Source organism: Podarcis bocagei (genome assembly GCF_964188305.1).
Source record: "Podarcis bocagei genome assembly, chromosome: 3".
Lineage (NCBI taxonomy): Eukaryota > Metazoa > Chordata > Lepidosauria > Squamata > Lacertidae > Podarcis > Podarcis bocagei.
In genome coordinates this window covers 9,761,334-9,777,180 of record NC_138127.1, presented here as the reverse complement: position 1 = coordinate 9,777,180, position 15,847 = coordinate 9,761,334, and the positions used below count along the sequence as shown (strand labels likewise).

The following is a 15,847-nucleotide window of genomic DNA, read 5'->3' as shown; positions in this document are numbered from 1 at the left end:
GCACCCAAGTAGCAACTGCTGGAAAAAAAGAAAAGAAAACCAGCAATCTGTGCTTGAGTTAAAGACACAAGGCATCAAAAGTCACACAGCCAGTTCAGCCCATGGCGTCACAGATGAAAGGCATCGCAGCATGGCCCTTCAAACAAGCCCACAGCTGCTACTGACCCAAAGGGGTTTTGAATGCCTTTATTTACTCCCTCTTTTCAGAGTAGCCTGTTGGTTGAAAAAGAACAATCACATAATCACAGGGCTGGAACAGATTGCAAGATCATATCATGCCGTTGTAATGCATGGCCTTCTGCATTAAAAAACAAAAAAAGGGGGGGGGGAGCCAGCCCACAGCAGCCAGGCTGTTCGCTTGCCACCACCAGAATGGACAAATTATGCTGACTTAGAGGTACTACTTGCAAGCATCAATAACTGGGTCAAGTAATTCAGCCAACCTTACACTAGGGCAAGCAATATATATATATATATATATATATATATATATATATATATATATATATATGCGCAGGTTTTGGTGTCTTCGGGTGTCTTCCCGTGTAAGAAGAACGGGAAGACACCCAAAGACACCAAAACCTGCATTCCTGTACCCGTGAAAATCTACGAAAGCATATATATATATATATATATATATATATTGCTTGCCCTAGTGTAAGGTTGGCTGAATATATATATATATATTTCTAGACCTGCTGGCAAATCTGACTTGAGGGCAAATTTCCTTCCAAAAGAGAAATATGCCTACAACTGTAAATCAGAGATTCTGCTACTAAGACCTAAAAGCCTTTTTAAGGCAGGAAAATGGACTTTATCAGCTTTGTTCGTGCTAGTGGTGGGCTTCCAAGGTTGTGAGAATCAGCAGTTTTCTAAGCATTCCCTCCCCCAACCCACCCAAAATGGAAAAACCGGAAGGAGAAACAATTTGGAAGGTTTCACCCCAACTCCTGTCTATCTCCCTGTGCTCCTGTTATCCCAGTGCAATCCACCACTCTCCATGGGGGTGGGTGATGCTAACACAAAACACAGAAAGAGGAAATAGGCTAGTTTTTCACACACACAAATGAGAAGACCTGTGCCTCTACATTTTGCCTCCTAACTTAGGTTCTACAAGTGCTGGAAACATACTTTTGTGGGGGGAGGGGAATCAAGCCAAGGATTTGGAGATCCTCCCCTCCTCAAATTCCCATGGCATCCTCCCTCTGTCCTCAAATACGTTCCCTCACTTCCCTTTCTCCCTTGTTATATTTAAAAGAAGCAGTAGTGGTGAGGGCTGTATGCTTCCCTCCCCCCCCCCCAAAAAAAAAAAAATCATGGTCTATTCATTAGACTAACTGGGTGTTAGTCTAATGCCCGTATAGTTAAAGCTATGGTATTGCAGCAAGAACAGGAATAACAACAGTATGTATCACAGTAGCAAAACTGATTTGTTGTTGTTGTTTTAAGGAATTGTGCCTGGCTAATCCCTGCAAGGTTCCACACTGAACTACTTTCATACTGACTGTTTGATGAGAATGAATTTAGATGTATTCAATATTTTTAAAAATGAAATCAAAATGATTTAATTTAATTTTTAAAAAACAAACTGCCATGCTTCCTCCCAAAATATGCCACAGCCAAATACTAAAAATGGATGGATTTGTGGTTAGCCTAGATGTTTTTTTCTTCGACATCATTCACTGGCTAATGTTCACATTATATGGCTTAATTCAATTAGGCAGATCAATGCATATTTTCTCCGACTTTCTATTTCAATCACAGAATTCATTAACCTGAGCAATTCTTTTCTTTTTTTAATAATTCAAAACTTTCCATGTAATCAAGTTCAAATTTGACAGCTCTGTAAGATCAAATGGGTTTCCCCCCCCTTCCCACACACAATCAGGAAGGTTGTCCCCAGTATTGAAAATTTATCTTCACTGATGGTCAGCAGTCTAACAGAGAATGGGACTGCAGGAAAATTCTTGTAGCTAGATCTTAAAGAACAGGAAGATCCTACTTGTGATGCCCTGCTTATTTTTTGTGGTACAGTGGTACCTCGGGTTAAGAACTTAATTCGTTCCGGAGCTCCGTTCTTAACCTGAAACTGTTCTTAACCTGAAGCACCACTTTAGCTAATGGGGCCTCCTGCTGCCACTGCGCCGCTGCTGCGCGATTTCTGTTCTCATCCTGAAGCAAAGTTCTTAACCTGAGGTACTATTTCTGGGTTAGCGGAGTCTGTAACCTGAAGCGTCTGTAACCTGAAGCATCTGTAACTCGAGGTACCACTGTATTCTGTTCTAAAGGTTGTCACTTTAATATGGATATCTGGCAATCTTACCCTACCACTTCCTTCTTCTGGCTCCTGTTGCTCTTGAGTTAGCAGTAGCCATTTTTCATTCATTCAGTGCGTAGTGGGTGATCTGAATATACATTTGGATAGGATGTGGTAAGATAAATGTTGAGATTTCATTTATCCGTTGCTGTTTTCCTGGGTGGGGTAAATTACTGTGTAAACTAGCAGAGGGTGTTTTTGTACTTAACACCTTGCAAGTGACTGCATGCTCCCACCTCAAGAACAAAGAACATCAGAAGATTCCTGCTGGAACAGCCCAAAGGCCCATCACATTCCAACATTCTGTTCCACTTTGGCCAGCCGAATGCCTTTGAGAGGCCCTCAAGCAGGGACTTGAGTGAAACAGCACTCAGGTGGTAGTTTGTCTCCACAATGAACCTAGCCAGTATGCCCTGCACTCGGTACAGTCTCCTGACCAACCTCAAGGGTAGCTCCAAATGAAATAACATTTGGTATCCAGGCTGAGACCCTACTTGCCCACTGTCTCGCCAGAGTGGTGCATGCTCTAGTTATCTCTCGCTTGGACTACTGCAATGTGCTCTCTATGTGGGGCTACCTTTGAAGGTGACCCGGAAACTACAACTAATCCAGAATGTGGCTACTAGACTGGTGACTGGGAGTGGCCACAGAGACCACATAACACCGGTCTTGAAAGACCTACACTGGCTCCCAGTACATTTCCTAACACAATTCAAAGCGTTGGTGCTGACCTTTAAAGCCCTAAACGACTTCGGTCCAGTATTCCTGAAGGAGAGGCTCCACCCACATCGTTCTGCCCAGACACTGAGGTCCAGTGCCGAGTGCCTTCTGGTGGTTCCCTCACTGCAAGAAGCCAAGTTACAGGGAACCAGGCAGAGGGCCTTCTCAGTAGTGGCACCCTCCCTGTGGAACGCCCTCCCACCAGATGTCAAAGAGAAAAACAACTACCACACTTTTAGAAGACATCTGAAGGCAGCCCTGTTTAGGGAAGCTTTTAATGTTTAATAGACAATTATATTTTAATATTCTGCTGGAAGCCGCCCATAGTGGCTGAGGAAACCCAGCCAGATGGGTGGGGTATAAAATATTATTATTATTATTATTATTGTTGTTGTTGTTGTTGTTGTTGTTGTTGTTGTTGTTGTTGTTGTTACAGGCAACTCACTTAAACATGGTCTGCCCTGGCCCCATTTCCCTTTGATAATGTCTGTAAACAGGAATGGCTCAAGCTACTGTTACAATTATTTTCCACTTCAGTATATGGAAAGTGTTATGTGATCTTGCCTGTGATTACAAACAAGATACTAGATTTTTAATAGGGAAAATCCAGTGCTAAGGTATGTGATTAATAGTCTACTATTCAGCTTGGTTCTTTCTTCCTTATAACACTAAATACCTCAAATAATAATACTAATTAAGCATTTTATTCCAAACTTTATGCATCATGTTCTTGGCTTGAACTGAATAAGGAAGGCTTTAGGTAATTTATAAGAAGGATGTTTCCAAGAATAGTTAGGCAATGGAGCAAATTATCGTAGGCTCCCCATCATTAAAAGCTTTAAAAATAGGTTAGAATGACTTAAATCAGGAACAGAACAGATTAATTGGCTGTGCTTAAATAAAAAGCAAAGTCCATTAGCTAACTGCTAATGATAACATTCCTGTTACTCAGTGTGCCATATCTTCAGTGTGGCAACTCTCCCTTGGATTTCAGTTCTATTGTATTTTATTTTCCGATACATTCTGCCATAAAGGTAAAGGTAAAGGTACCCCTGACCGTTAGGTCCAGTCGCGGACGACTCTGGGGTTGTACGCTAATCTTGCTCTATAGGCCGCGGAAGCCGGCGTTTGTCCGCAGACAGCTTCTGAGTCATGTGGCCAGCATGACTAAGCCACTTCTGATGAACCAGAGCAGCGCACGGAAACACTGTTTACCCTCCCGCCAGAGCGGTACCTATTTATCTACTTGCATTTGACGTGCTTTTGAACTGTTAGGTGGGCAGGAGCTGGGACCGAACAACGGGAGCTCACCCCATCGCGGATGTGGTTTAGACCACAACGCCACACACGTCCCACATTCTGCCATATTTCCCCCCAAATTATTTCCTTTTAAGAGCCATACATCCCATCCTCCGAAGGATCCTGAAATATCTGTTACCTGTAAACCCACCTCACCTCTCATGTAGTTCTGTTGGGTCATTTGCATCATTACTTTGACAGCAGAGGTCTTGCTTTTACCAAAATTTGGGTTGACCCTCCCATTTAAGGCACTGGTAGGGTTAGTTGCTAGATTGCAATCCAGAAACCTATATGGCACGGGCATTTTTAAATGTCTGTATGTAGAGGGAAATGTGGATGCCGTTACTTCTTTAGCCTCTGTTCCACCCCACCTCAGTCCTTTTGTGTACTAACTTCTACTTGCATGGTAAGTCCCCTCCCCCCTTGTGAAATGAAGACACAGGACACGTTATTTAAGGTTAATGGGCGAAAAAGGCCACAACTTTATTGATTACAGGAATTGAGAGGTATTGGCCTTAGGCATTGGTTCCTATCAACTACCCGGCATGGAGACCGGGGAGGGTAAACCACCAGCCGGTGGAGTCCTGCTGAAGTACGCCAACTAGGATCCCCTGGGTGTCACCGCTTGGGGGCGTGCCTTAGGCCCACACCTCCATAGGCTTAGGACAGGGCAGCGCCCCCCGGAGTCCTCTACCAGACTACCCTTTTCCTTGGGGGAAGGTGATGGCGCTTCCTCCCCCCCTTCATTGCATAACAATTACCCCTGCCAATGCCTAACCGCCAATACCAGGAAAGTTGTGACGTTTGCTACGAGGTAGGCGAAAAAACCAGATGGCTGGAAATTTGCCAAGTGGAAAAATTCCTACCAGGCCCCTTGCGGCGACCAACCGTAGTCCATAGCAAGGTCAGGGCTAACTAAACCTAAAGGGAGGGCGGGATGGGAAACCGAAGCAGCTGGAACGGGGAAGAGAGGGAGGTCCCCGGGCGCGCCAGCCTTAAATGTGTTAGGCCACGCCTCCCTAGCCTGCCAATTGGCTGGCCGAGTCGGTGACGCGCCCGAGGATTCCCCTGCTCTCACGGGGGCTGTGAGCCAGCCCCCGCGTGCGTGGGGAGGAGATGGGCCCGCAACCCCACCTCCTCCCCAGCTCGGAAGTGGCTTTATGGCAGCAAGGAGGATCTCAGATCTTTACAATGCAGTGTGAAGTGCTTGACGAATGACAAAACGAGAGCATACAGCACAAGACATGGCGTCTTATCTCTTACTGCAATGGAAAACCACTACAATGGAAAATCTAAATGCATAGTGCAAATCACTGGGCTGTAATCTGGCAAGCCTAGGTGACTGAGCAGTGTGTGTGTGTGTGTGTGTGTGCGCGCGCGCGCGCGCGCGCGCGCCTTGCTTGATTTCCCTTCCATAAGTGATGCCACATAATTTTTCACAACCACAGACCATCACCAAGCATATCATGTACAATATCATTTACAATTCTAACTACGGAAATAACTTGTCTCATTGTAGTGGTTTCAAAATTAATATGGGAGGACTGACCATTAGGCATCTGTTTGACAAGTATATCTGGTACTTCATAGATCTTTAATGATTCTCAATGACCAAAAAGAACAAAAAGTTCTTAGCAATCCTGCCATCCCTCTGCCTTTTATCATGTGTTAAAATAGCGGCAGAAATTTCCTAAAGCCCCATTTACTTTTCAAGGTGATGTGAACACAGGGAAACTTCAAAGGTTTTTTTAGCTTGATGTTTCCCCCATCCACCATCAGCCAAAAGGGGCATTGATAAAATAATTACTCTGGTTTGGAAAAAGCAGAGCTTTGATTAAGAGCATGACAAAATGTAATATTCAATAACTGTGTTGGCATTCATATTTTTCAGATTTGCAAACATTCTGCTCAGAAAGGTGCTGCTTGGAGATCAGGTGTAGCCATTAGTATTAGTTACAGGATCAGAGTACTGAAAGGGACCTTAAGAGTAATTTAATCCACCCTTCTTCAGCAGCATGTCTTACTATCTTGAAGACATTCCTGGTAGGGGTAGAGGGATAAGTCTATTTCTAGTCTGTGTCAGTTTCAAATGTCCTCATTGGTAAGTCCCTTCCTTTGTATTTCTACATCAAACTTTCTGCTTTTTAATGCAAAACTTTGGCAATATTTTGAATTCACATCTTTAAATAGAAAATTCGCCTTTCAAAACACATTGTACCCAAAATACACATTCTAATGTGCACCTTGATACAGTACTGTAGAAATTTGTTTGTTTGTTGTTTTTAAAAGAGAAGTGCAAAAGCTGAAGCATAACTCTATTGCAACTCATTATTTATTACAGGATGCGTGAATCAGTTTGGTTTGCTTAAAAATGTAGATGAAATTAAACAGAAATGTTTTGCCCTTCTCCAGCAAAAATGTGTGTAGAAATATATATAGAGGGTTAAGTATGTACCTTTACTAAGTATGTATAGGGATGCTGGTGGCGCTGTGGTTTAAACCACTGTGCTGCTTGGGCTTGCCAATCGGAAGGTTGGCAGTTCGAATCCCCGCGATGGAGTGAGCTCCCGTTCTCAGTCCCAGACCCTGCCAACCTAGCAGTTCAAAAGCACGTAGTGCAAGTAGATAAGTAGGTACCACTCTGGCGGGAAGGTAAACGGCGTTTCCATGCACTGCTCTGCCTTCACCAGGAGCTGCTTAGTCATGCTAGCCACATGACCTGGAAAAACGGTCTGCAGAAGCCGGCTCCCTCCTTTTTAAGTATGTATAAAAAGCATATATAAGTGAAAATAGCATACAAAAAGGCAGTATATGCATTATATTGTGGAAAACTGTTTTGCAAAATGTGGAAAAAAATGCAAAAGGCAAAGGCAAAAAATGCGAAGGAAAATATACGTTTTTTGGAGAAATTTGCATTAAAATGCTGGTGAATTTTCACAAGGACGTAAAAAAAACAACTGATATGGAATTGTAGAAAACTGAACTGATTGATAGAAACTGAGAAAAACAAAAACTGGCAGGTTCACCCTTCCCTACCTCAAAGTTAGCAGGACTACAAAAAATGCCCACTCCATTCTGTCAGGTGAAAAGAAATAAGAGGGAAACCAGAAGAGGATGAAATGGATTGTCTAAAAGTGGCTTGCCTGGTGGGGCAGAGATTCATTTGTTGGCAGCTGGGTCACTGCTGCTTATCTGAAGGGAAGAGGAGACAGTGACATGAAAATTGTGGGGTGTGGTTGTTGCATATAGTGGGGGCACTGGATCAGCTCTGCCAGCAGTGATGCCACTGCCAGGAAACGAACACTGAAGTTGGATTCTGCCAGGAATCCTTCACAGAAGCACTCTACACTGTTGCAGGGTCCTTACTTTTAGTGCTTCGCAATCTGCCCTCCACAAATTAGTTGTTTTATATATAGCATTTTATTTTATATAGCATTGGTTTTCATTACCAGTACTTTAAACAAAATTAATCCACATGAAGATTGTAAAGCACCCTTAAAAAAGAAAAAAGAAAAGGAGTTGCAAATGGCTGGGTGAGTGTGGTGAACACCCCCAAACTACTAAATGTGGCAGGAGCCTTTGGGGACCCAAAAGTAGAATTGTGATGAATAGGAGCAGCTATACTGCTGATTAGAACTTGGTTTGGGAATTGCCTTGACAGCAAGAAGTGCTCTTGCTTGCTGCTTCAGAAATGCTCCTTTAATGAATAATGCACAGGCGTTTCTGCAAGCCGTAGCAAAGCTTTCACGCTAGCTGTAGCATGCAAAAACTTCGGTATCCGTTGTTTTGTTTTTTTCCAGAAGTGGGGCTGCTTTTGCTTCATGTTGGGTTCTAAAGACTTGCCATACCTTTTGGAAATTATAGCCAGGCGTTGCAGAGCTGGTTTCATTCAAAATGATAATACTTTTCCACTTTTATGCGATACAGAAAGCCGCTATCTCTTTTCGCACATCTGTCCAGTCATTTTTCTAGAGGATGTCGTTAAGCTGCGTCTTGGGAGCTACCAGCAGTTATCAATGCCACTCCACTTGCATAGAAAACTAGAAATGTTATTGCATACAAACAACTAGTGGGCAAGGTGTTAGAATTATGTATCCTTACATGTTGGAAGGTAAACCCATAGGGAAAGGATACCACGCACAAAGCAAACCAGTGTTCCAATTGTATGTAACTTGACAGGTAATAATAATAATAAAATAACAATAAGAATAATAATTTTTATTTATACCCCACCCTCCCCGGCCAGAGCTGGGCTCAGGGTGGCTAACACCAGTAAAATTACAGTAAAAACATAATGGGGGGACCAATTTAAAATACAGGTTAAAATGCAACATAAAATGCAGCCTCATTTTAAAAGTAGCCCATTTTAAAAGATGTCACTAGTTCACCCAGAGATCTTTGCTATCGAGAGGCACTGAATCTGAGACTCCAAACATGCCAAATATATTCTCTCTTGTTGAGCTGGACTTCAGCGTTGCCTAAAAATCCTTGCCATAAAATAGGATATCTTTTACTTAGAACATGCACACAAGGTGCCTATTTAGCCTTTCCTAGAAAATTTCCAAGGAAGGAGATTCTTCAAGTTCGCTTTTCAAATTTGCTGAGAGCACCTCGAAATAGGAAGCTTTTCTTAATGTTTAAAATACGCATCGTCTTTATGGATTCCACACACACAAACACACACACACACACACACCGCTCTAGAGGACACTGGGAACAAACTTTCCTTCCCTTTTGTTCAAGTGCCTTTTAAATATCTGAACATTATAGTGACATATACTCAACCCCATTGTCTTCTATATGCTAAATTTGTCGATACTTCTTTAGCCTTTTGTCATACGATACACTTTCTGAACATGCAGTCATCTTATCTATAGCTGTCTTCCAAATCCTTTCTTTGAAGGCAGCGTGGCATAGTGATTAGAATCCCTGGGGATTTCAGGGTTCAGATCCACAACAACCATGAGGATGATAAAAAATTAAGTTAAACTGACATATCAATTATGAAAAGAAAGAAAAGGAATGAAGTAAAGATTAGCACTTCTGAACATATGAGATTTTTACACCACAGTAAGAGACTTCACCGTGGATGCAGGTGGCGCTGTGGGTTAAACCACAGAGCCTAGGACTTGCTGATCAGAAGGTCGGCGGTTCGAATCCCCGTGATGGGGTGAGCACCCTGTTGCTCGGTCCCTGCTCCTGCCAACCTAGCAGTTTGAAAGCATGTCAAAGGGCAAGTAGATAAATAGGTACCGCTCCAGACGGAAGGTAAACGGTATTTCCGTGCGCTGCTCTGGTTCGTCAGAAGCGGCTTAGTCATGCTGGCCACATGACCTGGAAGCTGTACGCCAGCTCCCTCTGCCAATAAAGTGAGATGAGCGCCGCAACCCCAGAGTCGGTCACGACTGGACCTAATGGTCAGAGGTCCTTTTACCTTACCTAAGAGACTTCACCAGATACATCTGATGCTTTCAAGCTACCACCCATGTACAATAAATATACTAATTATTACATTTTAATATATATATATAAATAATTGTGACCTGGGCATTACAGGGGCGATTTATGTCAACTCTGCTGAAATAGCAGGTACTGTAACAGCTTGAGCATGGCAAGTATGTATCATCCTCGTGCTCAAAATTATGCCAAAATTGCATTGCTTTTTATGTTCCAGAAAGCAACGTAAGATGGTCTCTGTGGGAAAACTTTGCACAGCTATGTAAGGTGACTTTTTAAAACTACTGTGTAAAGTTCAGAAAGCCCTGCAGCAGTTTTTGCTGTTGGTTATGATGTTGTTGTAATATGAACTTCTTACAACTGGTGGCTAATTACATCCACGGCCATAACATCCATGCTGTGAAGGGATGGGTTATTTGCTGAAACAGGAAGCCCTCTTACTGTTTCCTACTTTATTCTTCTTGCTTCCCTCTCCTCCCGCCCCCAACTATCAAATTTTGCATGCAAGGAACGTAGTGGCTGGTGCTTAACTACAGTCGTGTATTAGCCAAAATGAAATGCGGGGGCATGTATTGTACCTGATGATGTTTGCTTAATTGAGCAGCAGCTCAACAAATTCAGAGATTTTGCTTAATAACAAGTAATATTGCTGGTTCTCCTGGTCCTCGGCTCTCAAGGGAAGCTGCTAGAATCTCCAAAGCAAACACTTAATATATAGTCACACAGCAGAGATTTCATTCCGTTGTTAACTGCGGTAATTGTATATACTGACGTCTAGCTGGAAACTGCAGCAAGCTGTATTTATCTTTATTTAAGGAAAAACTTTCCACTGCCCTCCTCACGTGGTGTCAAATGGCATCCTTTTTTGCTTGTGAAAGTAATAAGAGGAAGTAGCCTGATTTGTGGGCCCAATATACCATGTAGGCTCAGCTGCTTTGAACGAACTAAGGCCAATTAATTCTTTGCATGGGAGATTTGCAGTAAAAGTGACCACCAACCTATCCACACACACACACCTCAGCCCAACATTAGACTTGGCTACAAGGGGGGGGGGGATGCAGGTGTTCACATTAGCTATGCATGTAGTAAAACAAACTAGAGCTACTTTATCTTGACACTCACCTTACTAGTACTCATAAAATCAAGTGCTTCGGCTACATTGCTCTTCAGAACCTGCACATACCAGTCCCTCTTTTTTTGCTCCCCCTCCCCTCTGCATTTATATTTATTTTGTCATTATAGCTGGTAGGCAGGTGCTGCAAGTCTTGTTTAAAATGTTCCAGCAGGTGTAAACAAATAAACAAACAAACTTTACTCATGTGGGATTCTAGGCAGCCAGCATCAAATTTAAACCAGATCCCTGGTGCACGTACCATATGTAGAGTTTGCATGTTGGCACACTATACACAAAGGCAAATGGATCGTGGGATGCTAACACTACATGCTTGTGTGCTGACAACAACCCATGCGTTTTCCCTTCTGCATGACACCATGCACAATATTTCCTGCTCTCTTAGGTAGCTGCTGTCCAAATATTGGTCTTTCCTAGCCCTTCCGATGTAGGAACTTCCATTAGAGAGGTCAGGGATGGAGCCTGGGAGGTCATAAACACGGAGCTATGGGCCCTCATATTATTTAGCTACTAGTAGTGTGATTCCCTTTTGAATTATGGTGCTGTAGGAGACTCTTGAGAGTCCCATGGACTGCAAGATCAAACCTCTCCATTCTTAAGGAAATCAGCCCTGAGTACTCACTGGAAGGACAGATCCTGAAGCTGAGGCTCCAATACTTTGGCCACCTCATGAGAAGAGAAGACTCCCTGGAAAAGACCCTGATGTTGGGAAATATTGAGGGCACAAGGAGAAGGGGATGACAGAGGACGAGATGGTTGGACACTGTTCTCGAAGCTACCAGCATGAGTTTGACCAAACTGCGGGAGGCAGTGGAAGAGAGGAGTGCCTGGCGTGCTCTGGTCCATGGGGTCACGAAGAGTCGGACACGACTAAACAACAACAACAAGTGTATTCTTCCTTGTTGGGATTTCATTCTCTCCACTGCTGATGTGTGATTGTTTTCATCACATGTCTATCTTGACATTCCATACTATTGGAGTCATGAGAACGGAAGTTCAGTTACACTGTTCCATTATGTTGTACTTTTGCTTTTTTTTCCTGTTCTCTCCTGGAGAAGATGGAGAGAAGAGCCATGTTTCCTTTGTTCTGTAACACTTGATCTTGTACATAATAAATTAGCTGAGATTCCACACCTCTATGCCTAGTTTCTGCTTGGACTCTGCTACAGTATTGTGTGCACATATCTTCGGATAAATGTCGCAGAAGCTAATCGGGACAGAGAAGTGATGGATCATCCCGAGGGGCACTTGAGGGGGAAGAACACAGGTGCCTGGCATTTTCCCAAGTTGGCTACGAAGCCCAGCACGGTACATCAACACTCCTCTGGTCACTGCTCTGGATACATGACTTGACTGCCTGTCTCAGGGCACTGAGGTCGTCGGGTTTCCCCACATGGCAGGATTGATATTGCCAGCCTTGATGTCATGTTTGCAGACATATTTGTAACATAGAGCTGGTCTGCCAATGAGCCTGGTGCCGGAAGCCAGCTCCCCATAGAACACATCCTTGAGGACCCTGCCATCTCCCATTCTGTGGACATGACCAAGCCAGCGTAGATGTCGCTGAGACAGGAGTATGAATATGTTGGGATTGTGGGCTTCTGGTGACTTCTTATGAGGAAGTTGTGCAAGTCTGGTTAAAGTTACCTTATAGGGTGATACTACATACAGGCATTATGCAATTTGACAACCCAGCAGGAGTCCTCCATTCTTGCCAGGGTTGGACTTTACTTCGGCAAGCATGCCTTCATGGACATGACTGAGATAACAGACTGGTCTTCTACTCCTCTTGTCACGTGAAATAAGAAACATTCCAGTTTCCACTTAAATAGCCTTGCAGAACTGTGATTTGCGTGTCAATGCCCCTCCCCCAGATGAAATAAAGACACCGGACACATTGCTTAAGTTTTAATGGGCATGAAAAGGCCACAACTTTATTGATTAAAGAATTGAAGGTATTGGCCTTAGGCATTGGCACCTATCAACTACCCGGCATGGTGACCGGGAAGGGTTAACACAAACCGTGGGGGGTCCTGTTGAAGTACGCCAACTAGGATCCCACGGGTGTCACCGCTCGGGGGCGTGCCGGAGGCCCTTACCTTCCAAGGTTTCGGACAAGACAACGCCCCCCGGAGTCCTCTACCGGACTACCCCTTACCTTGGGGGAAGGTGATGGCGTTCCTTCCCCCCCACCATTTTCATACCACTTGAACCCCAGCCAATGCCTAACAGCCAATACAGAGGAAAGTTGTGACGTTTGCTACGAGGTAGGCGAAAAAACCAAAAGGCCGTAAGTTCGCCAACTTGGAAAAATTCCTACCAGGCCCCTTGCGGCGACCAACCGAAGTCCATAGCAAGGTCATATCTACCTATAACTACCTAAACTTGAGGAGAACTGTGATATCTGAAGATAGGAAGGTTCAGGGTGCCTCCAGACTAACAGAATTTTTCAGAAGGGATTCAAGCACATACCAGAAAATTTAGGTTTGCACAATGAAAATGCACCAGAAGTGTTGTCTCCTTAATGCAACAAATCCACTTTGAAAAAGAAATAGCTTTCTGCGGTAAGGAAAGTGACATGGAAATGCACTGAAAAGCATTGGAGTGAACAAATGATCAACAAGAATGATGTATAAAGACCCCACAGTCAAATCGGGGTGAATGAAGAGGAATATTCATTGTCGTAGCATCTCCCCACAGTATCACTGGATCTACTATTCACCTGGTTGATATGGTAACTCCTTCAATCAGGAGCGCAACCCTACTGCTTTCCCTTACTCCATATGTAAGGCAGGAACTTGATCACTTCCATTTCCCTATTCAACACTTAAGCTCCTTCTTCTCTGATGCCCAGCTGTTGTCGTGGATTGAGGTGCCACGTGTGGTGCATTATTGTGTGCCTTGCCCTCTGGCATTGTCCGCACATTTGCCAGGCTCATCAGTCCCTCCCAGCACAAATAATATGGACACAACCTTTTCCCAGGCTTCTGCTGATTAAGGAATTCCTGTTTACTGGTTTTGTTTGTTTTAAGATATTCATACCTTTCCCTTTAAAGTAAAAGCTTTCTTAAGGCATGATTTACAAGGAAGGTAAAAACAACCCCCAACCCAAATCTTTATTTGCAGTTCTATAACACAACTGGCAACTGCTGTTGAGGGTTTGTATTGAGACAGCTAGTAACTTTTTCCAGAATCTGATTATTGTACAAACCAGCAACAAATGAGTCTTTCAAGGCATCATTTAACATTTGACCAAATTGACATCTTCCTGAGTGCCACAAATAGTACAGTTGATTCTCCACTTCTCTGACCCCCCTGATGGAACTAATAGCAGTCTGCAGTCATTGATGGGGTAGGAGGGAAATGATCTTGCATAACTCCTGTACTATCCAAATATGCAGCACTGCCCCTCAATATGTAATCACCTTTGGTTCATCTATTTTACATAATTTTGGCTGCAGTCATATCCACTTACCTGGGTATAAGCCCCATCCACTCAGTAGAAGACATCAGAGTGGGTAGAGGAAACTCTACCCCTCTGCATAACTTTAAGGTGTGTGAGTAGTGAAGGATAAGGACCAAGCTGGGTCAAACTTCTGAGTCAGGACCTCTTTTGCTGGTAAGTCATGAATGATTGGTTTGGCTAAGTTTCTTCTACCTGCTCTGAGGTCTCAGAATACATAGCACTGAACCTGCCAGTTTTGACCTGTTTAATGTGGAAGAACATTATGTTCAGTATAATATAAGGTGGGCGAGGTGGGATATGAATATTTCAACAACTGAATCCATGCAACAGAGCAGAACAGAGTTGGGGGTTAATATGAATACCCTGACAATTTAGGAATGATATATATATATATTTATGCCGGCAGAAAAAATTGTATTCTATTTGGCATTTATTGGTTTTTAATCTTCGACTGATTGCTTTAACGCTGCTCTTCTTGTTTTTTAATGTTTTGTTTTGATCCTGTTATTCTTTTGTGGTGTTTTGTTTTCTGTATACTGGCTTGAGGTTCTTGCTACAGTTGACTATAAATTTATTTTTACAAATACAAACCAAATAACCCTCATTTACTACATGCAGTGCTTTTCTAAAAGAAACTGTATGAACCACTGCCTGGCTGTTACACTGGACTTGCACCGGGAAGAATTGGGTTCAAATACAGCAACTGGACAGCATTGGGCAGTTTAACTTCTTCATCTGTAGTTTGAGAATAACTGTGACCTATCTCAAAAAGTTGGCCAGGATAATGACTGAAGAAACCATTGCAAGGCTTCTTTAAATACCTATTGTGAAAGTGATCATATTGGCTTTTTTAAAAAATTCATATTATTATTTTTTTGCTGAATGTATAACTTACAGTGTATTGATCCAGATAACTGCAGTTCAGTTTCTTACCCATTTCACACGCTGATTATGATTTACCATGACAGAAGTTCTTATTGAATTCAAACTAGTGCTAAAGGTTTTTTGTGTTCTTTTCCTTTTCCTCTGCTGCTTTAATTTATAGGTTTGGATTCTCTAACAGGGAATGCATTTTCAGGTAAAGTTGCCATTAGAGCGGAATATATGTTGCACATGTGTGTTACACTGTGCTTGTGAGTTTGTGTGTGTATGTATGCTTGTGTTAACATCCTGCATGTCTTATTACCTGCAACATGTCTGAGTGGTTCTATTTTTCTAGAAAAAGAGGTGTCGGAACTCACCATGAATGCCTCCCTTGTTCTCTTAGAATGGCAATGACGCCCTCCTGAGAGGCGCTGGAACTGAGTTCCTGTGAGTTATCCCTGGAAAAAAAGCCTGCCTGAGAGCAAGAAAATGACAACATTCTATATAGTGTCTATCAAAATGCAGATGTAAAGCTTTATGTGGGGCTACCTTTGAAGGTGACCCAGAAACTACAATTAATCCAGAATGCGGC

General features: G+C 43.0%; 1 protein-coding gene across 11 annotated transcripts in view; it reads left to right on the top strand.

Moving 5' to 3' along the window:
- Nucleotides 1-15,847, top strand: part of DLGAP2 (DLG associated protein 2) — a 400,720-nt gene that overhangs the window by 222,743 nt on the left and 162,130 nt on the right. For 7 of the 11 annotated variants that reach the window (XM_081189020.1, XM_081189013.1, XM_081189018.1 and 4 more), the window contains one exon: nt 15,437-15,469. The exons of the other annotated variants lie outside the window; for them this stretch is intronic. In XM_081189020.1, the coding sequence (XP_081045146.1) occupies nt 15,437-15,469 (33 nt within the window). The remainder of the gene's footprint in view (nt 1-15,436; nt 15,470-15,847) is intronic. 11 annotated transcript variants of the gene reach the window in all.